Source organism: Carassius auratus, chromosome 17, assembly GCF_003368295.1.
Source record: "Carassius auratus strain Wakin chromosome 17, ASM336829v1, whole genome shotgun sequence".
NCBI lineage: Eukaryota > Metazoa > Chordata > Actinopteri > Cypriniformes > Cyprinidae > Carassius > Carassius auratus.
The window spans coordinates 8,094,289-8,116,423 of record NC_039259.1 but is presented as its reverse complement, the minus strand read 5'-3'; the positions used below and the strand labels follow the sequence as shown (position 1 = coordinate 8,116,423).

Below are 22,135 nucleotides of genomic sequence, written 5' to 3'. Positions count from 1 at the left end.
TATATACATATATATACATATATATACATATATATATAAACTATACTAGGACTAGCTATAGTAGGAATTAATAGGCCTAATGGAAGTGATACCAGTTTGAGAAAACTATAGTTTGGCACACTTTACAAGGGCAATAATGGTGACCTTATAAAGAACATGTTTTTATTTATTTGTTTTGTAAGCAAGACTTTAGTACATGTATATGAGCCTGAATAAAAAATACATAAAAACAAAAATACCCTACGACATTTTCACTGGAGTAGGCCTAAAAAGTTTTACAAGTAGTCTCCCTTACTATAATTGACAAAAAGGACACGTCACACTGCTTTATTGCTTTTCTCACACGCTGAACAGATTATGCAGTCATGCAGTCGTGCACCTGTTGCCCACCCGCGGTGTCAGTGGTCTCAGGTCAGGCCTGGGAGTCTGGAGCTACTGGCGAGCCGCGCCATCCATTCCAGAGCGGAAGCCGCGCGTTCCTGCCTCGTGCAGTCATCATTTGCTCAGGATTCAGTAGATGATCGGGAGGAATGAATGAAGGTGTCTCGCGCCATTGGAATTTTGTGGGCGGTGACAGAGTGGAAGAGAAAGTAAGGAACATGATCTAACTTTTTTATGGTCCGCGCCAGACTCTGGAACCGTGCAGCCTATATATAAGGGATGTGATGGAGAGATGATGCACAGATCATCAGGGAGCTGAGCAGGCAACACCGATCGCGTTGGGACTCTAATTAACCACAGAGACAACTACACATCAGCACTGACAACCTTACAGCAAAACGCACAACCGACGAGAAGACGCAAACTTTCAGATCACAGACATCATGGGACTGCTGCTTGTTGAAGAGCTGGTAAGTTTTGTGCTGATGCATGCACTGCTTTCTGGGAGTCGCATCTGAATGTTGACATGTTATGAGCTAACTTCAAGATTTCAATTGTTAGAATTTTGTGCAAGATAAACGTGCAAATGCGTGTTTACTTAGAAAAACACATACACATATTTAGCAAAGATGTTAATGCTGAAATCATAACGAATAATAAGGAAAATTGGGTTGCACTATATTTTAAGGTGTCCTTGTTACACTGTAACTATACATTTAAGTACTGATAAATGTTAATTAACTACACATAGACAGTCTACTTGCTATATGGTTAGGGTTAAGATTACTTGCATGTATAATGCATTATTTGTTTATTTTATAGGAATAGTAAGTACATGTAACTGGTGTAGGACTCCTTAAAATAAAGTGTTATCAAAAATTGTTTACTAAAATTATAGGCTACAGTTGTAATAAATGTTTTATAAAAAAAAAAAACAAATAAAATTACTCATACTGAAATCAATTAAACAAATACAAAGCTAGAAAAAAATAATAAAACTAAAACTTAGCTTTCATACTAAAATTACACTGTTTATTTTTACAGTTTACTACAACTGTAGCATTTACTATGAAAAGACATGAGAAAAAGAAAGCCAGTAATAAAGAGAGAAGTTACAATAAGGAAAGACCACAAGAGAAAATGTATAAAATAAAATTTACTAAATAAAAATATATGAGTGTGAGAGTGGGATGGAGCAGTGTGATGTTATTAAATATCTGTCAGCGATTAAGAAGGATCCAGGGTGTCTAGAATGACCCAACTGCACAGGCCTGTCCTCCTATTTTAAACAACTGAAATGACACAAATGTTTGTAATTATTTTTTTAGGTTCTCAAAACAGCTGAACACTCTCTCTACCCCACCCACACAATCTCTAAATTAAACTACATCTGTTTTAAACTGCACACTTGTTCTTTCCCTTGAAGCTGTTCAGTCCTTGGAACTGAGTATGTTAATGCTGTAGTCACACTAGACCACAGTTGCTTGTGCTCCATTGACTTTAATTCATATGTATATGAAATCCAAGAGTGATGAGTGTAATGTCCAATCTCAGGTCACTGGGAAGAGAGGCGAGGGAAAGGTGTCAGGAGGTGCCTGTGCAGAGGTGTTTGGTGCAGGAGAATATGAAACTAGCATCATCCAGGAGAAACAGGATGGACTTCATAGACAACAGGACCTGAATGACACCACTCAGAATGACATCAAACCATGTGAAGAGAACTTCAAACTCAATGTAAGAATGAATACAACTTGATAGAAGTGAACATGGCTACATTTCATATAGTAAACATAGTCATTTTTTTAGGTTGACCAATCAGGACAGCTGAAACTAGAAACTGTAGAAGACCTCTTCAATATTTTGCAGCTGAGGAAGAGGAGAAAGGAAAGGAAGATTCAAATGCCAAAGAAAGAGCCAGAGCCTGATATCCTGGTGAGGAACGCCTTCCATAATGCATTACAAAAATGGCTATATCATTTTAATACGGCTATATCAAAAAGATTTAATTAGAACGTCATATTATTTCAGCCTGAAACAGTGGACCAGGCTTTGTTCCTAAAGGCTGTCACAGAGAATAAAATGCCTGTTGTTGAGAAATATTTAGCAGATGGTGGAGACCCCAATGCCTGCGATCATGTGAGTGTAGAACACAAGAACACACACATCTTACACTTTCCTTTCCTTGTGCTGTTCAGTCCTGCAGAAATAAAGGGATAGTTCACCAAGAAATGAAAAAAAGACATTGAAATTATTAATAAACAAAACTGTTTGGTTAAAAAACTGACTCTCTCTTGTTCTCTCTTTCAGTTTAAGCGCTCAGCTCTGCATAAAGCCAGTGCCCAAGGTCACATAGAGATCATGCAGAAGCTCCTGGAGAGTGGAGCATCCATGGATCAAAAAGACAAGGTAGCACAGATGGTGGATATGACTGTTACACCAGTGCTGCAAGAATATTATCTCACATTTATTTTTTATTAGAATTCTGAGATGCAATTTCTTTATCGCATGTTCATAGCTGGATGCCACAGCTGTGCACTGGGCCTGTAGAGGTGGAAGCCTGCCTGCCCTGGAGCTGCTACTCAATAAAGGAGCCAAATTCAGCCCCAGAGACAAGGTAGAAAGAAAGATCCTGCAAACATATGTCACAATATGGATCTTTGGACAGTGATAATAACATTCCCAAACCATTCTCATGCTTTTCATACTAAAGTTTTTAAAGCTAACGATGATGAAGCAATTTTTATCCTTCTTGTTTTTATTGTTTTAAGTGTGCCTCTGGCAGCACTGTATTCTCCCCTCTTAGCACAAAATGTACAAACCAAAACTCTTGTTGTGTATCTTCAGCTATGCAGCACACCCCTCCATGTTGCAGTTCGGACGGGACATTACGAATGTGCTGAGCATCTCATTCACTGTGGAGCTGATGTAAATGCGAAAGACAGGGTAAGTATTCTTTAATCGCTCTTTTCAAATATTTTCCAAAACACTGAGAATTTTTAATATGGTAACATTCATATAATATATTATTTGATATGTAATATATCGTAATCTAATTTTAAATGGACTATGTTTGTGAAGTTTTGAACAGCAAATTTAAGATATTAATGCATTTTCCCACATTTAGTTCTGCTTCTCTAATCTCATTGCATTTTGTTTGTGTAGGAGGGAGACACACCGATGCACGACGCAGTGAGGATAAACAGATTTAAAATGATAAAACTGCTGATGATGTATGGAGCCAGTCTAAATGCTAAAAACAATGTAAGTTCAATTAGAGTCCTTACCATAGGACCTTGAAGTTTACATGGTGCCCTCTAGAGACAGATTGAGGCACTACAGGACTCAATATCAAAAATATAAGAGAAAAGATTTATATTGCTTGATTCTTTTATAAGTAACAATGCAAATAGCCAGTGCAAAAAAAGAGTTGTCTCATACCATGTTTTTCAGAAGTCTTAGTTAGTAAATCTGATTAAATGGGTGTTTTAGTGGAAATATTTTAAAATTGTCTGTTATTTACAGGATGGAAAGACACCAATGGAGACTCTGCTTTCATGGCAAAAAGGTGTGAAAAACATCCTGAATAACTTTAATGAAGAGGAAGCACCTAATCCAAATGAATTGTTTTAACATCCCTCACAATGCTGAATTGTTATAACATACAGTTTCTTTCTTTCTTTCTATTTCTTCTTTCTTTCTTTCTTTCATATTAAATGTGAAATTGAACAGTACTTTGCATTTTACATAATGATGACGCTAATTGCTGGCAATAGAGTGTCTGAAATATTGATGAGGTTATTTGTAAATATTATTTTCTCACTTGTCTCATTTGATTTTGAGAGCAAATAATCTTTGGTGAGTGTTACAATGCATTACCATGTGGGAGTGGTTGTTTGTTTGCTTGTTCAGGGTAATTATTTTTTTTATATTTTAATTTTGTAACTTGTGACTGCATTTTAAAAATGTCCACAGCAGTTTGAGCAAATGAAAAAATGTCGACAGACTAGTTGCAGAACTAAAAGTATTCAGAAATGGAACAGAATGTGAATGCTGGTCTGAGAATGTTTATTATGATGGAAATTGTTGTAATTGTTATGTAATTATGGACTGGATTTGAGAAAGACTTTGGCACTGGGTACATGGACATCCCTTATGAAATTTGCATTGGTATATGTGTTTTGTAAATCTTTATTATAAATGCTTAAATGTAATTGTGAATCACTTGAAACATATGTGAATACAGTGTTTTGGTATGAACCACCAAGTGTTTCCTGACAGTTATGTGACTTCTTTATATTAGACATTACACACATACATTACTTTTACTAGGGTTACTTTTCAAAAGTATTCCATTGCAGTTACAAATTACTTCATTACAAAAAAGTATTCAGTAACATAATCCAAGTACCACAATATAAAAGTAATGTAATCTGATTACTTTTGGATTACTTTAAATTACATATGTAAATAAAGTCAAAAAGCAATATCTAAGTACTTTTATTTAACTAGGACTTTAAAATCAAAACTAATAAAAACTAGAGCAAAAACTATTTTAAACTTACATATATATATATATATATATATATATATATATATATATATAGGCTATGCAGACAACTGGTTATACAGTTTAGTATACAGTTTTATTTTTTATTTAACATGTACAAGTAAAAATAAATAGTTAATACTCAAACTACCATATACATATTAGTGTATTTTAAAATAAACCTACATGTCGAAATGTAGTCACTGCACAATACATGCACATGCACACTATGGAATTTTAAACCACTAACAAACACTATATTTTAGCTAACAATCAAGACTTCCATGATAGTCGTACATGCGAATGTTCAAGTTGATTGAGTAGCCTTTGTTAAAACAAGTCTTCATGCATAGTTTACGCTGTACAACTATGTTATTTCCTTTATCCTTTTTGAAGACAAAATAACTGTGAAATTTCAGACATGAAAACGTTTTTCCAAGCAGGAAGCATCATAATTAATTAAACTCAGTGTCTCATCCCGTGTTTGAGGAGAATAATTGACGATGGGTGTTATTTGCGCACGCACCAGCAGGTGGCTCACGTGAGTCAACTGTAATGACAAAAATATGGACAGTACGCCAATAAACTTATTTTTGTTTATTGTTAAGATTTACATTCTTTATATACACAAACTGTAAATGCCAACTTTAATGTCCCCAAGCAGAAACTTAAATTATATTTAGGCCTCAACGTCTAATAAAAATGACATCTAGTCAAGAATAGCTAGTTTGATATTGCTTGTTAATGTTCTACTGAGCCTCTTCTGTTTTTTCTTATTATGATAAATTTATATCTTCTTGTTCGCTTATTATTACTTGCTGATGTAATAACTCTGCAGTGTACTTTGGTTTGGTATTTTACTGTAGGAATACCAAAAATGTTGTGGTCATTTAGCTTATTCTTGTATTTTGAAGTTGCATTATCTAAAAAAAAAACGTATTTCTACGAATTACACAAATTACACTTAAAGCAAAACAATTTAATAAATCAAATAACAAATCAAAAAAGCACACAAAACAACTGTGTACAAACCACAAACTGTATAAAAATAGGTACAAACCATAGACTGTGGGTACAAACAAGCAGCAATCTGGTTTATGAGAAATGCGCAGTTCACCTTCTGCGCATATGGCACGTCATGCGCTCCCAGCAGTCTTTGCGGTTGCTGTCGATTGGTGGAATTTGAAATATGAGCGACGGTTTGGGTGACGGGGCGGCACGAATAAACACAGCCGCGGAGTTTAAACCAATATAATACACATTATCCACTCACAGCCCTGTAAGTCAACCAAATTTACTAGTTTTAATGAGCATGTTTTACTGTCCTGTTCTTGTTTGTATGTTTGTCAGTTCGGGTGGGTGTTAATGTCATTTATTTGTGTGTCAGATCGACTTATGAATCATGTAAAATTGTGTAACGTAATTGTCATTTCAAACGAACACAGGATTATACTATTGACAAAATGCTCAAATATATAGGACCTGTATTATTACCATCAGATGTGATTAAAGGGTTGTTATAGTTATTCTCGGTAAATCAGAGGCTGTTATTTCATCCAGCTTTTTTATGTCTTCGGGTTAGTGTCTTCTCATTTGTTTTTATTTATTTATTTTTTAGAGCAGTATGATGGAGTCAGGGCTAAAGGATGATACGGCAAGACTAGAAACGATAGCCGTGGAAGATTTAAGAAGAAATCTGTCCTCAGATTTCAGTGATTGTTCAGATTTCCAGGTAAGATGACAGCGGACCATGAAGAATGCTACAGGAAAAAGTGTGATTTTAACATTGTGATCAATGAAATAATCAACAGAAATGTTTTGGGCCCTGATGTTTCTCTTTGAAGGACCCGTCTGACCTGGAGAAGGAACACCTGAAGGTGTATCTTAGGATAAGACCATTTTCATCATCTGAGATTGAGAATGGAGAATCACAGGTAAAAAGAATGAATTAATAGTTCAGGGATTCTGCACACATTGAAGCACCCTAAAATACAGACTCTCATGTAGAACTTCTTTGTATAGGGTCAGGAAAAAATATTTTAAAGGGAAAATGCCCATAAAAATCAGCTTCAAATATTGTCTCTAAATAAAATAAGTGTGTGCCATCTCTCTGTGTTTTTGAAGGACTGTGTGGCCATTCAGCCTCCAGAGACTGTGCTTCTCAAAGCTCCACGATCATCTCTTTCTGCCAGGCTCAGTGATAAATCAGTGCCAGTTACAGCCCAACGTTTCCAGTTCTCTCAGGCAAGCAGACCCATCAGCACAAACCAAATAGATTGTGACTGATTACGTGAGCCAGTAATTTTTCCTATCTAATCATTCTGAAGAATCTTCAAATTTGTCTTTGGAAATACTGTTTGAGGTCAAATGTTGTGCTCTGTCTTGAGTCATGCACACAGCCCTGTCACGATAACAACTTTTTGCTTTGCGATATATTGCCCCAGAAATAATTGCGATAAGCGATAATATAGTCATTTTAAAGACCATTTTATGCCACTAAATATATAATCATAATGTAACAGCATAATAATGCAAGAAGGCCTAAATACTTCCAAATGACTGCAAGATTTTACATTTTTAAGAATATTAGATCATGGAATTTAAGTATCAAAATACTAGATACCTTTAAAAACCTAAATAAATAGTAAATGAAAAATTTCTAACAAAAAGTCCAAAGTAACAAGTAGAAAAAAGAAAAATGCACAAAGAACATTGTTTTACCCTGTCCTTCTTTTCTCTTTAAATTAAGGGTGCACACTATTGCTGAAAAACACAATCACTACTCAGCAGTCAGATGTCCATATGCACAAAGGCACAGGTCCCTAAACAAGATCATATCCGCAGATTATTATTATTTTTTTTTTTTGAATTAGCACCTCATGACTATACCATGTTGTGTACAAGAAGATGCAAAAGACATAGGCGCAAGTGGAATGTACAAAACATAGTGATATTAATTAATAAATGTAAAATGAATTAGTAAAATGTGTAATGTAAATATAATAATTGGCGATATATTGCATCACCAAAAATTATTGACATACATATCATGTACATATATTGCACGGTAAGTCGATATATTGATTATTGTGACAGGCCTACATGCACATATCTTGGTTTTGTATGAAAGATTATTCACAAAGTGATATTAACATTGTGGTATTTTTAGGTTTATGGTCCAGACACTACCCAGAAGGAGATGTTTGATGGCACAGTGAAGGGTCTTGTGAGGGATGTGCTAGAGGGACAGAACTCTCTGGTCTTTACATACGGTATCACCAATGCAGGGAAGACCTTCACTTTTTTAGGTTTGGATATTTGGTTTTTCTTATTGTATTGATGGACTGGATTATTTTCTGCTGTAATTGACATAATGCCACAAATGTTGTCAATAGAGCTTAAAAGTAAATGTGTTAATACGGTACTCCAAAAGACCAAAATGCATTTTAATTTGAGCAAGAAGCAAAAGTTGTTTCCGAAGCAAAAAGATTTTATGTTTCAAGGTAAGTAAATTCATAATTAAGATGTATTTACAAAATACAAAGCTTGAATATCCATACTGTGGCGACTTTAACAGTGACTGGCTTTTTTGTAAATACTCATTCAAGAATTATATCCTGATGGTGTTTTGATGTATTAGGTTCGGATACTGATCCAGGCATCTTGCCTCGTTCCCTCAACATGATCTTCAGTAGTCTGGATGGTCGCATCTTCACCCAGATGTGCCTAAAACCACAGAGGTGCCGGGATTTCATCCGGCTCACCAAAGATCAGCAAATTGAGGAAGCAGCTGGCAAACGCAACCTGCTAAAGCTTTTTAAAGAGGTACTGTAGGTCCAGAGCTGGGTTTATTAATTTTACAAATTGTGGTCCGTCATGGATTTCAAATAACATGACAAAATTGAAGTTAGTAACATAATCCATTATTTTACACATTTAAGGTAATATAATAAGACCACTTTTTGATTACTTTTTGACCTATCTTTTTTTCTTTTCTTTTTTTTTTTTACATTTGATTTAAATAGGATAATATGTACCATATATTATATTACATCAAGGTTTTCCAAACTGGGTTTGTGAAGGAACTGCAGGGGGTTTATGAGTTTAAACGTACAGTATGGGATTCTTGGCTACCAGGGGTCACTCAATCAAAATAATAACATAAGACGTACTTTGATGACGTTGGGAAAGAGCGTAGGCTCATGGGAGTTGTTATTCATTGGAACACGTGCTCTGTCGCTCCCTATCATTCCTCACTCATTCTAACTTAGTTTTTTTGACAATCACGTCTTTTCGAACGGAGAGATATATTAATTATGAGACCCCTATCAAATCAATATTCCATCTAGCTAGTAGTAAAATATGTAAAAAAAAACAAAAAAAAAACACGGTCGCCTTTCGTTAATAATTACGTGAACTGCATTTGAAGCTACTTTATCCAGCTAGATAAAGAACAAATGTAGATTTGCATTATACTATACATGAGAGCTAGTCCATCTGCGTTTTACACAAGACATCATCGTTTCACAAAATATACGGATAGATACAGTTAGCTGAATGGATGCATACCTGTTTATCAGAATGCAAGCGAGTTCGGCATCTCTCTGTAGTCTCAGCTTGTCACGAAACTGTATTTTGGAAATGCAGCTCCAATATTTACCCGTGTCTTGTTTCTTATCTTGTCCCAAAACCTTCTCGGGTCATTTATTCCACCCGTACGTTTGTGCTTCACAGAACGTGCAGGCAAAGCATAATCATGATCCATAACGAAGTTATTGATTGAGGTATAAATATGCATATAAACAATATAAATATAAAATATAATGGTCTCGATCAAGGCTAGCTACTTTTTCTTCTTCGTCTCGTCTTTGCTTCTGTTCACATAATGTAAGTACACAACTAAAATATATATATAACATAGATATTGTGATTTCTGCTATTTTTAAAGAAAAAAAAAAGCTAATAATTTATTAAATCATAAAAATGTTTTATTTTTATTTTTTTTACGAATCAAAATTAAACTGTTTAAAACAATGAAATATTTGCTTACCTACATGAACCAACATGAGAGAACCATTGACATGCAAATGTGCTACTTTATTATTTAAAATATTTATTTTAAAATCTCAGGGGTACTTCAAATAAAAATTTTATGGGTGAAAGAGGATCAGATAACAAAAAAAAATGAATGGTTAATTTGTGCATTTTAATGTGTTTGAAAGACAAATGTCTTCCAAAGTGATACATGGTTAAATAACCAATAGAATGATCATTCAAATAAAAAAATAATGTCTTTATCAGCAGTTGATGCAAGGTTGAAACTCTTCTTAAACCTGAAGTGATTTTTGTAAATCCAGTGGTCAAAGGCAGTGTTGCCACCAGAACAAAACTACGACTTTCTGAATGTATATAAGCAGTAGGCTATTTTAGAAAGAACTATTTAAAAGATGAAAAAGAAGAGTTAGGGAGAATGTAATTTAATCTAATTACGGTACAAATATATTTAATTTTTGTAATCCGTGTATGTCATGATTTGAAAAACTTCTGTTTTCAGGGGTGCTTCATATGACTCAATCTTTACTTTTTGTCTTCTCTTTAGACTGATGCACAGAAGAGTACATCTTGCCATAGCTCAAAGTCTGATCTTGAAGGTAAAGAGATTTATTTTATTTTATTTATTTATTTATTTTTTTTGTTTAAATGAATTTTTGTTACACCTTTTGCTTGGCAGTCTGCTTATAAATTTTCTAGCTGACCCATAACATTCTGGTTGCCTCTTAGATGGTTCCACTCTAAGTGATATAAGCTCTGCAGTGAATGAGAGGAGCTTAGCTGTGGATCTGGATATACACACCAAGTTTTCTATTTGGGTCTCATTTTGTGAGATCTACAATGAGAACATCCACGACTTGCTAGAACAGCATTCAAACAGTGCTTCAAGGAGAACCAACCTCCGTCTTTGTCAGGATGTCAAAGGAAACTCATTCATCAAAGGTAAGTGATCATCTGTTCCTGTAACTTACTATTTATTCTGTTATTAAACTGTTACAATGTGTTCATGAACCTGATAACAGATTATTTTATCTAAAGTGACTTCAAGTTATATATTTGATCAGTTCAGGCATTCGCTGAGAACCAAACCCATGACCTTGGTGTTGCTAGAACCATATGCCATTTCAGCTGGAAGAATGAGATTACACTGCAGTATTTCTTCATTAAATAATTCAGAAGAGCATTGTATTTAATTTGTAAATATTAAAGTGACTTCTGTCTGTTTTTATTTTTTATTTTTTTATTTTTTGGGCTAATGTGTAGTAGCTAAAATTGGCCAGGTGCTGGTGCTACAGCAACAAGTAAAAATGTAGCAATGAGAGCATTTCCATGTGTTAAGAGCGATTCCATCAGTTAATATAAGGTGCTGAATCAGACTGTCTTTTGCTCATAAGTTTTTGTTTTCTAGATCTGAGATGGGTGCAGGTGAGCAGTGCTGATGAAGCCTTAAAAGTGATGAAACTGGGCAAAAGGAACCAGAGCATCTCCAGCACTAAACTCAACCTGCTCTCCAGCAGGAGGTACACTATATAAATTCTATAACTTCCTGCTGTTTATCCATTTTAACACCGTGGTGTTGTATGAATATATTATTCTTACTTGTCATCTTTGCCTGATTTTTAGCCACAGTATTTTCTCCATCCGGATCTTGAAGGTGGAAGATGTAGGAATACCCAGAGTGGAGTCAGTTAGCGAGTGAGTCTATGTATCCTGATCTAAGCTCTCTACAGGTTGTGTTGTGTTTCAGAATGGTTTGTAAAAGTATGTTCTCTGGTTCAAGGCTGGCGCTGTGTGATCTGGCCGGATCGGAGCGATGTGCTAAAACACAAAATATAGGTGAACGGCTGAAAGAGGCAGGAAACATCAACACCTCTCTACTCAGTCTGGGAAAATGCATCAATGCACTCCGAAATAACCAGCAGGCAAGGTATACAATATCTTTTTTTTCTTTTCTATTTATTTATTTTATTATTTTTTACTTTTTTTTTTTTTTTACTTTGTCCGTTAAACACTTATTTTGTCCTTTCAGACAGCACGTTCCATTCAGAGAGAGTAAACTCACTCACTATCTGCAGGGATACTTTACCGGCCGGAGCAAAGCCTGTATGATTGTAAACATTAACCAGTGTGCCTCCATGTATGATGAGACGCTCAACGTGCTTAAGTTCTCTGCTGTAGCTCAAAAGGTGTGTAACATCCTTATATGTCTGCGTCTCACTCCTAAAAGGGTAAGATCACTCAATAATGAAAATTGTCATCAATTACTCAACCTCATGCCATTCGTCTTTAAATATTTAATGTTACCGGAGATATTTTTAATGAAAGCGGAGTGATTTCTGTCCCTTGATTTGAAAATCTATTCCACCAAAACTTGATTGGCAGATATTCAGGTTTTTCTGTACTTTCCAAATACTTTACCAAACACTTTCTTTAAAGGGTGATCTTATGTTTTTTTTATGTTAATGCTCAACTGTAGTGGTGAATTTGCGTGTGTGTTTAGGAAGAGAAATGCTAAATGTTTTTTTTTTTTTTATTGTAGCTGTGTAATGGAAAGTTCTGTGTTTTTCAGGTGGTGGTTCTCACCACTAAGAGCGTTCCAGTGGTGGTGAAAAGGAGTGCCAGAGAGGTTTCCTTCATTATCAACAACGTTGATCGACGAGAAATGCGGCGCAGCTCGCTGGTGCGATGGGATCCCAGCCTTGATGATGTTCAGGAAGATTCTGACACTGAGGAGGATGAAGAGGACAGTGAAATGGAGGACACCATTCTGGATGCTGAGGAAGAGGGGAAAGAGACTGTGCTGCTCGATAGAGGGGTTTATGAGGTGAGATCTGGCACCTTACACCAGAAGTCACATCTATAGTAATTTAAATTTTTGTCCTTATCCAAAGCTTTAAGTGTCAGACAAGACACATTTTAGCTGTTTTACTGGTTTTTCATCCACTTAGGACACACATATATTGATGTGTGTTAATATTTTTATATCGTTACTGCATGTTTTTGTTTGCATAACACTGAGGTTTCTGCGTCAGCATGGCTGTTTTGTGCTTGTATGTAAAGGCCCAGCTGCAGTTTATAGAGGAGATTCAGCAGCAGTTGAGGAAGGAGAAAGCTGAACACTTAGCTCTCGAGGCACGTGTTCGAGATGAAGTTACAAAAGAATTCTCTGAGCTGATTTCGCAGATGCATGAAGATTACAGGTCAGAGATCACAGGCCCCGGTACTTAATTATGTGTAATTTAAGCAAATTACAGGTCATGCTATATGATGACCCAGACCGCTTTCCTTTTTGTTTTTCTATTTTAGTGAGCGCATATCTAGAGAGAGGGAACTGATTGAGGAACGCTGTGAAAGGAGACTGGAGATTCTTAAAAACCTGGTGGGAAAAACAGCTGTGGAGGACGACAGCATGAATTTGGCTGCGACCAAATCAGAGGTACAGATATACTGTAATTTTCAGAGCAGATATTCAGGTTGAACTATGCTTTCTAAATAATTTTACTAAACATGTTCTTTAAAGGGTGATCTTATGTTTTTTTTTTGTTGTTGTTTTTTTTTTTGCTAATGCTCAATTGTTGTGTGTGTGTGTGTGTGTGTGTGTGTGTGTGTGTGTGTGTGTGTGTAGGAAGAAAATCATGTCTTTCTAGACAGCATTCTTGACTCTATGAGCAGTAACCTGGCTGGAATCAAACAGGATGCCCAGACTGCCCAGTCCTGCTTGGTGACCTCTGATCCTGAAGTCTCCGTGACACTGCTAGACCTTGAGAAAAAGGTCACAGATCTTTCAGAACTGCTCCGTGAAACTCAGAATAAGCTGTCACTCAAGACAGAGGGTGAGAAACAGTAGCAGATTAGCAGACCCACAACAAATGTGAGCTTGGAACACAAAACCAGTCATAAGGGTCAATTTTTTTTTTTTTTTTTTTTAAATAGAGATTTATACATCATCTGAAAGCTGAGTAGATAAGCTTTCCATTGATGTATGGTTTATGATATGACAATATTTGGTCAAGATACAACTATTTGAAAATCTGGAATCTATAGGTGCAAAAAAAAATCAGAATACTGAGAAAATCGCCTTTAAAGTTGTCCAAATGAAGTTCTAAGAAATGCATATTACTAATCGAAGACCCAAGACCCGTTGTCCACTGAAGCTAAGCAGGGTTGAGTCTGGGCAGCACCTGGGTGGTAGACCTCCTGAGCTCCTGAACTAGTTTGCTGCTGAAAGAGGTGCTAGTGAGGCCAGCAGGGGGTGCTCACCCTGTGGTCTGTGTGGGTTCTAGCGCTCCAGTGTAGTTATGGGGACTTTATACTGTCAACAAGCACCGTCCTTCGGATGAGATGTTAAACCGAGGTCCTGACACTCTGTGGTCATTAAAAATCCTGGGATGTCTTTCGAAAAGAGCAGAGGTGTGACCTCAGCATCCTGGCTAAATTCGCCCATTGGCCTCTGACCATCATGGGCTCCCAACAATCCCCATATCCGCTGATTGGCTTCATCACTCTGTCTCCTCTCCACCAGTAAGCTGGTGTGTGGTGGGCGTTCTGGCGCACCATCACATCATCCAGGTGGATGCTGCACACTGGTAGTGGATGAGGAGATACCCCCTCACAATGTAAAGTGCTTTGAGTGCCTAGAAAAGTGCTATATAAATGTAAGGAATTAATTAATTAATATCCTAATGATTCTTGGCATAAAAGAATAATCTATTATTTTGACCCATGCACTGTGTTTTTTTTGGCAATTTCTAAAAATATACCAAGTGACTTAAAACTGGTTTTGTGGTCAAGGGTCACAAATAGTCAATAGCACATAAAAGTTTTGTGCATCCCCTCTCCCTTTGTTAATTTTATATACCCCCCCCCCCCCCCCAAGTCTTAAAAGGCCATTTATTTTAGTTAATTTATTGGAGTTTTTTTATTTATATATATATAAGCATTAAAAATAGCAAAAATTAAACGGTAGAAAACAGTACACTGTTTAACCCCACTACACCCACCCCGCCCACCACACTAATGGTTCTCAGAAAAAAAAAAAACTCCAAAGTTGGCAGGTCTATTTCTTTAGCAAAAGAAAATGCTTTTTGTGAGACCAAAACATTTCCATGAAAAAGTCATGGAAATTCATTGGCCAGAAAATGTGGGAACCCCGTATTATGAGAGACCTATCCTTTTGCATTAGGACTATAACCACATATACTTGTGCTCACACTCCACCTTACCAGGCTGCCTAATTGCTTTATCTAACACCAAGCCCCATACTCCCTCACAGAGCTGGAAACCCAGAGCAGACTGTCAGATGAACTGGAGGAGGTGAAGAAGGTAAAACAGCCACTGTAAAAGGCTTCTGCTATTTTAACACACAGTATGAGGACCAGACTTACAGCATTTCTGCATAGGCAAGCTCCACTTTTGTTTTTTGTTTTCTTCAGAAATTAAAAATGTAGTTGAAGTTGTGGCTTATTCTTTTGACTATAGGTTCTGGAGAGCCACAAGCAAAGGGAATGGGAGCTGAGTGAAATGTGCAGACAAAAGGACGAGATGGTTTCCAAACTCCAGACAGCTCTTGACCAACATGTAGAAAACACAGCTCAGGATGTGAGTGTGAACAGAGAGAGATTTGATTTCAAATATGCATAATAATTGGATGGTCTCTGTTAGATTGTTGTTTTTTTATGTTTAAGGCTGCATTTATTTGATCAAATAATCAGTAAAACAGTAATCTTGTAAAATATTACTATATAATCATTTTTGTCTTTAGTTTCACATGATTCTTCAGAAATCTTTCCAATACACTGATTCGGTACTAAAGAAACATTTCTGCACAGTTGTGCTGCTTAATATTGTTTTGTGAACTTTGATGCAGTCTTTGTTGGATAGAAATTATAAATGTATAACAGTCAGTAAATTTATGAATGAAAAAAAAAAGAACAATAGTGTAACAGTATTTTAACTGGTTATGGAAAATAATATTTGCCTGTCATTGTAATCCTTTTTTAATCTATTTGGAGCTTGCTCATTGTCACTATAAACTCTTGTGTAGAAAAGATCTGTGTTCAAATTAAATTATTTTTCCACAAAACAAATAACATGACAGAATTATCTTTTGGGTGAACAGTTCCTTGACCCTTTTTGTTCTTTTGTTTGGATTTCCAGAGGAATCAAATTGACTCCATCAAAAAGGAGATCATCCAGTTTAAATGCGATTGTGCCTGCTCAGTGCAACAGCCTGACACCCGGACTGAAACCAGAAAGCGGTGTCAGGAAAGGGAGGAGCTTGATGGACAGCCCCCTCTCAAGAAAGGTACAGACTCCGCCCCAGGTGCTGAAAAGCTCCCAGCTTTTGTCACAACCAGAGGAGCTGGCCGAGAGAATCGGGTCAAAGGACGACGATACCTTCATGGTCGAAAAAGGCTCTCAAACATGAAGAAGTGATCGTTTTAAATATGTTTTAAAAAAAGTTGCCACTGTGCATACCACCTGTATCTCAAAGTACTTCTGTGAAGTGTACTGTTTTTATGAGCTCAACTGAATAAAGAAGTGTATTTATTTTACACATGGAGAACACTGCACACAATTAAACCAACTATAAGCTATAAAAGAATAAAAAAGGATGCTTGATTAAAGTATTAAAGCAGCCACCACACACAAGGTGCTTCACGAGTATGAATAGGAGGCTTTCAGGCTGAGTGATCCAAAAGTTAAATGACCCTCTTTCATCTTCAGAATGAAATCAAATTGAAAATGAATTTTATTCCCAATGTGCAAGGAAAGAGCATTTTAGAAAAGTGCATTTTAGATTAAATTAATTACTTGCTTTGTTGCCAGGCCAGTAGCAATACATTTGAAATTTGCCTGGTTGTACTGAACTAATTTAAATGTTGAAGCAATTTTTTAATTAAATCAATTGATATCAAACAAACACTCATAAATACTGTGTTATTGCATGTCACACCGACAGATTATCAATATATAAAATCTATATATATCTGTTACATGTTTCTGAAGTTCTCCATTCTTTATAGGTCTTCTGGGGGACTCAAAAGATCAAGATGATGTTCCAGATAATGGATGTCAAGACTCCGCCCATCTTGAGGTCAAAGGTCAGCTGGAGTGTTGCCTTGCTGAATCCAAACAAAAAGACAAGCAGATCACAGATCTAGAGCAGGAGTGCCACACTTTAAAGATTTACATTCAGGATCTGAAGTCTAAACTAGAAGAAAGAGTTTCACAGGAACAAATTCTGCTAGAGAAGGTGCATCAGACATCCTTGGAAACTAAATCATTGGTAACGGCAGTGGATTGCAGCAACTTGAAGGTAGAAGCTGTGTCCAATTATAGCAACACTACAGATCATTTAAAAGTTTCTTCTCTAGAACTGGCTGCTGCCAAATCACTAATGGCTAAGCAAGACTACGAAATGGGAGAGAAGAACAAACACATCTTGACTCTTGAACAGGAAATTACACTACTGCACCGGGAAGCAGAAACCTCCAGAAACACATTAGCTGACTATGATGACCTCAAAAAAGCCCACTCTGACCTGCAGACTGAGGTGACAACCCTTCGTGGGATCAAAGCTGAGCTAGAAGAGAAGGTCAGATGCCTTGAGAATGAGAAGAAAGAGAGAAACACAGCACAACTGTCTAAAGAGGAGGGACTTGAAGACAGAGAGGTTGGGCTGACAAACCCTAACACTCTTGAATCTAAAAACAGGGAGACCCAGAGCTCTGAAAAGGAAGCTGAACTGGCACAGAGGGAGAATGCCTTAGCATCAAAGGAGGCTCAGCTCTTAGTGCTTCAGAAGAAGCTGAAGGAAGCGCAGGAGTGTCTGGAGGAGGAGGAGACACAAGCTGTGCAGGAGGTGCGCAGGAGGGAAGCGGAGAGGAGGAGAGAGCTGCTGGCTGTGGCAGAGGAGGCCATCGCTCAGAAGGATGAAGAGCTACAGAAGAGACAAGAAGAGATCAACCGGTCAGTTATATTCCTCCTCAATTACATGACAGTTTCCTAAAACACACGTCAAAAACATTCAATAATTTATTTTTTCATATGTGTTTATATACACTATCATTCAGTGGTTGAAATAAATTAATACTTTTATTCAGCAAGTATACATTAAATTGATCAAAAGTGACAATATTTCAAGTAAAATTCTTTGCATGGTTTCCACAACAACATTAAGCAGCACAACTGTTTTCAACATTAATAGTACATGTTTCTTGAGGGTTTTGACCCTTGATTTCTGAAGGGTCATGTGACACTGAAGACTGGAGTAATGGCTGGTGAAAATTAAACTATCGCAGGAACAAATTCCAATACATTTTAAAATATATAAAAATTGAAAACATTTTTAATTTATTATATTATTAGCAGTTTTACTGTTTTTAAATGGCTTGATGAGCATAAGGAACTTCTTAAATCTTAACCAACCCCAAACTTTAGAACATTAATGTATAAAATGTGTGTGAAATGGAAAAATGTACTATGTATTATCATTTTGTGTTTAGTCCATTCATTTGTACTTGAATGGCTGTTTAATGTTGATTCTTTGAAAAACAAAGCTTGTTTTTGGTCTTTGAAACTGACTTTAATGGTGTGAACAGGAGTATTGGCAACTTCACTATAAGCATTAATGATTTTCATGAAAGCATCAAACAGCTTGCAAAGTTTTATTACTTATTCCCTGAAAGGAATTTTCTTGCTTTATTTCAAAGATATTGCACAAGATGACTGCTTTTGTTGGATTAATGATTATTCCACACAGAAAGACATTGATTTATTTTAGCAGCCTGGAAGGCGTTTTATTGTCTCTTCTTACTAAATAAGATATTAAAAATATCTGTAACTGAAATTGTGTGTAGTGCATTTTGTCAGAATAATGGGCTTTTAGCTAGTGGTTGACAAACATGGATTTGAAAATGAAGTGCATATTTGCTGAAGTGAAAAGAAAACTCATTTTATACACCATGTACTCAAACATCACTGGAAAAAGATCAATTTGGAACTGACAAAAGGTAAAGCTAAACACTTCTCTTAATTAACCAGGCAGACATGGTTTAATGTTGCAGATAATCTCAAATTTGCCCAAATACTGCCCAATTAATCAAACACCATTTATCAATACTTTTGCATCAGATTTACGGTTTCTTTATTTCCTTGGTATTCATTCTATGTGCATGTGATTTGTCATCACTCAGGTTAAAGGAGGAGATTAAAACTAGTGAGTGTAAGTTGAACAGTTTGGCTGTTGATCTGCGCAGAAGGGAAGATGATTCATCTGATCTTCGGGAAAAACTCGGTGACTCAAAGAAACAGATTCAGCAGGTTCAGAAAGAGGTGAGAACTCACTCGGTTTCACACATTTACATTTATGCATTTAGCAGACGTTTTTATCCGAAGGGACTTACAGTGCATTGAGGCTATACAATTATTTTTTTTACGAGTATGTGTGTTTCCTTGAATTAAATTGAACTCCCAACCTTTTTTGCTGCTGACGCAATGCTCTAACACTGAGCCACAGGAAAACTATACTATATTGAGTCTGACTGCTGTTGACTTGTGCTAAAACTCCTTATGGCTTAGATCTCCTCCATGCGGGAATCTGAGAAATCTCTACGAATGAAGCTCGGTGATCTAGAAAAGACTAAAGCACAGCTCCAGAATGAGATCGCTAACAGGGACCGCGCCATCAACCAGCTGAAAGCTGTAAGCACCACCTAGCGATCAATAGCTAAAACCACAAAGAACGTGAACTAACCATTCATGTGATCTATTTATTTCCTCTATGTGTCTAAAACAGGAACGGTCTTCTGAATCGAAGTCAGATGAGAATCTGCTGCTGTATCAGAAAGCATGTAAAGGTAGACCGTATGTTGTTTAATTGTCTGCGTCTGCAAAAGCGTGTGCAGTAATGGGTGTCATTTATTGTCAAGTGTTTAATTAAATGCGCGGCAACAAACAGTAAAGCATGTTAATGTTTGTTGATGGTTTCCGTAGATTTGCAGGTCCGCGAGCGTGTTATTGAAGACATGCGTTTGGCTCTGACAGAACAGGAGGAAACACAGGCAGAGCTGGACCTGGAGCTGGACAACAGAGAGGCTCAGATAAATGAGCTCACTCAGGGTACAAGAGAATATTGCATTCATAATACTTTAATGTACTGTTTAGCATTTAATAGTAATAAATGTGTGTGTGTGTGTGTGTGTGTGTGTGTGTGTGTGTGTGTATATATATATATATATATATATATATATATATTTCCTGAAAGTGTTGCAGGGTGTTGCTGTCTAACATAATATAAATTGAAAAAAAATAATGCAAAATACGGTGTGTAACCAGTTTAAGTTTATTAGAAAAAACAATATTTGGTATCTCCCCATTATGCTTTATTCACTTTGTTTTGCAGCATGATTTGAGGGGATTTTTAAATATCATCTTGTTCTTTAAAGGGAATTTTAAAAAATACTGTAAGATGGAGTTATTATTATTATTATTATTATTATTATTATTATTATTATTATAGTCACATATGTATTTATTTCTTAGTGACTTAATATAAGCACAGAATTTTGTGTTTCTTATTGTTAAATCAACATTTTTTTGTTTGTTTTAAAACCTTTAAAATTCCAAATCTTTATATTTGTGTTATTTATTACTTCTCCCTATTTATTTCCAGAATTGATGAGGTTGAGAGATTGCAACCTGAACAGAAGAACAGAAGAGATTCCAGATCAATCTCTGATGACGTTTTTCAGGCCAGACAACAGATCACTCAGGCCCAGGAGAGCTTAAAGGTCTGTTGGCCATATGTATTCTTTCTTTATTTTCAACTGGATAAGAAATGCATGTTCACTGTCTTTGTTTGGTTCTTCGGGGTTCATGTTTGTAGCTGGCCAATGAAAAGCACCAGGCAGAGCGTAAGAAGTGGATGGAGGATAAGTTGGTTCTGATTGGTCAGGCTAAAGAGGCTGAGGAAAGAAGGAACCAGGATATGAGGCGATATGCCGATGATCGAGAACGGCATGCTCGCCAACAGGCCGAAATGGTAAATAGCAGTGTGTTTCAGACACTAAATATATTTTTAGTTAAAGAGAGTATGACTGTTGATTTTTGTCAATTAGGAGTCTCTTACTGCACGTCTTGCTGCTCGTGAGGAAGAGATGGAAAGCTGGAGAAAAGAGAGAGACACACTTGTCTCTGCTCTGGAGGTTCAGCTGAAAAAGCTTATCATGTCCAATACAGAGAAAGACCAACAGATCAAGATCCTACAGTCCAGAAATACATCCCAAACACCAGAGGTCAGTCTAGTGTCTGTCACAAACTCTTTCTGTTCATGCTACACTACCTTCTAGAAAATACCATTTTAATGATCAAGTGACAGTAAAGCCATTTAAAAATTGTCAAATAAATGCTGTTCTTTTGAACTTTCTATTTATCAAAGTATCGTGAAAAAAAAGTATCACTGTTTCCACAAAAATATTAAGGAGGACAACCATTTTCAACATTCATGCAACCATTGATCATAATAAGAAATGTTTCTTGACCATTAAATCATGATCAGGTAATCAGATTCAAACCTAACTGAATCCAGTAGATGCGTCAACCAATCATTGCACGGGGTAGGCAATAAACAAGATATATCAATTTTGGTTGATAACTATTATCATAATATTAATGTAATAATGCAACTTTCATATATCTGTTCAGTGTGTATTTTTTTTTTTATGTGTAAGATTATTTGAGATTAAAGCAGGTGCATTTTGGAAAGTGTGATACCAGTGTCGTCATTGTTCAGTGGCAGTGAATATTTGATTCTGATTGGTTGACAGACATTCTAAGGGTTAATTTCATCTTAAATTGTTTACTGCATTAGTGTCAAATTAGCAGACCTTCAAAGAGCCATACAGCTCCTTTGAAGCCAAGTAAATCTAATAAAAAGGACATAGAATTCAGTAATTGCTTTTAGCTGACTGGGAACACTGTCCAACTGAAAAATATATTCTAGTGATGGAGATCTAGTAATGTAGGCTGTGTGACTAGAAGACATGTCTGTGTCACGTATACACGCAGATTCCTATTGTCAACAATAGTCTTGTTTCTGCAAATATACATTAATTTTAAACCATGCACATTAAATAGCTGTATTACCACCTGGTG

General features: G+C 36.3%; 2 protein-coding genes across 2 annotated transcripts; both read left to right on the top strand.

Annotated features, from left to right (window-relative positions):
• Positions 1 to 517: 517 nt before the first annotated feature.
• On the top strand, positions 518 to 4,645 carry LOC113117126 (ankyrin repeat domain-containing protein 1). The gene is made up of 9 exons (XM_026285553.1): positions 518 to 851; positions 1,936 to 2,115; positions 2,188 to 2,313; positions 2,410 to 2,517; positions 2,689 to 2,787; positions 2,897 to 2,995; positions 3,226 to 3,324; positions 3,544 to 3,642; positions 3,904 to 4,645. The coding sequence occupies exons 1-9, from the start codon at positions 825 to 827 to the stop codon at positions 4,009 to 4,011; spliced, it is 945 nt and encodes a 314-aa protein (XP_026141338.1). The 5' UTR covers positions 518 to 824; the 3' UTR covers positions 4,012 to 4,645.
• Positions 4,646 to 6,098: 1,453 nt separating this feature from the next.
• On the top strand, positions 6,099 to 21,009 carry LOC113117125 (kinesin-like protein KIF20B). The gene is made up of 26 exons (XM_026285552.1): positions 6,099 to 6,206; positions 6,546 to 6,659; positions 6,772 to 6,861; positions 7,052 to 7,171; positions 8,097 to 8,235; positions 8,568 to 8,752; positions 10,527 to 10,578; positions 10,709 to 10,921; positions 11,388 to 11,499; positions 11,603 to 11,674; positions 11,760 to 11,906; positions 12,009 to 12,165; positions 12,549 to 12,803; positions 13,040 to 13,179; positions 13,286 to 13,415; positions 13,605 to 13,812; positions 15,252 to 15,301; positions 15,458 to 15,577; positions 16,136 to 16,283; positions 17,005 to 17,950; positions 19,177 to 19,315; positions 19,562 to 19,684; positions 19,779 to 19,839; positions 19,976 to 20,101; positions 20,655 to 20,772; positions 20,868 to 21,009. Exons 2-25 carry the CDS (start codon positions 6,552 to 6,554, stop codon positions 20,768 to 20,770), a joined length of 3,957 nt encoding a protein of 1,318 aa, XP_026141337.1. The 5' UTR covers positions 6,099 to 6,206; positions 6,546 to 6,551; the 3' UTR covers positions 20,771 to 20,772; positions 20,868 to 21,009.
• The last annotated feature ends 1,126 nt before the right edge of the window (positions 21,010 to 22,135 follow it).

Bases quoted from the DNA above. Each gene is read 5' to 3' on its own strand.
- LOC113117125 (XM_026285552.1), top strand. From the start codon at position 6,552: ATGATGGAGTCAGGGCTAAAGGATGATACGGCAAGACTAGAAACGATA. The intron at 19,316-19,561 runs GTGAGAACTCAC...CTTATGGCTTAG, and splicing joins TTCAGCAGGTTCAGAAAGAG to ATCTCCTCCATGCGGGAATC. The intron at 20,102-20,654 runs GTACAAGAGAAT...ATTTATTTCCAG, and splicing joins GATAAATGAGCTCACTCAGG to AATTGATGAGGTTGAGAGAT.
- LOC113117126 (XM_026285553.1), top strand. From the start codon at position 825: ATGGGACTGCTGCTTGTTGAAGAGCTG. The intron at 2,116-2,187 runs GTAAGAATGAAT...TCATTTTTTTAG, and splicing joins AAGAGAACTTCAAACTCAAT to GTTGACCAATCAGGACAGCT. The intron at 3,643-3,903 runs GTAAGTTCAATT...TGTTATTTACAG, and splicing joins GTCTAAATGCTAAAAACAAT to GATGGAAAGACACCAATGGA.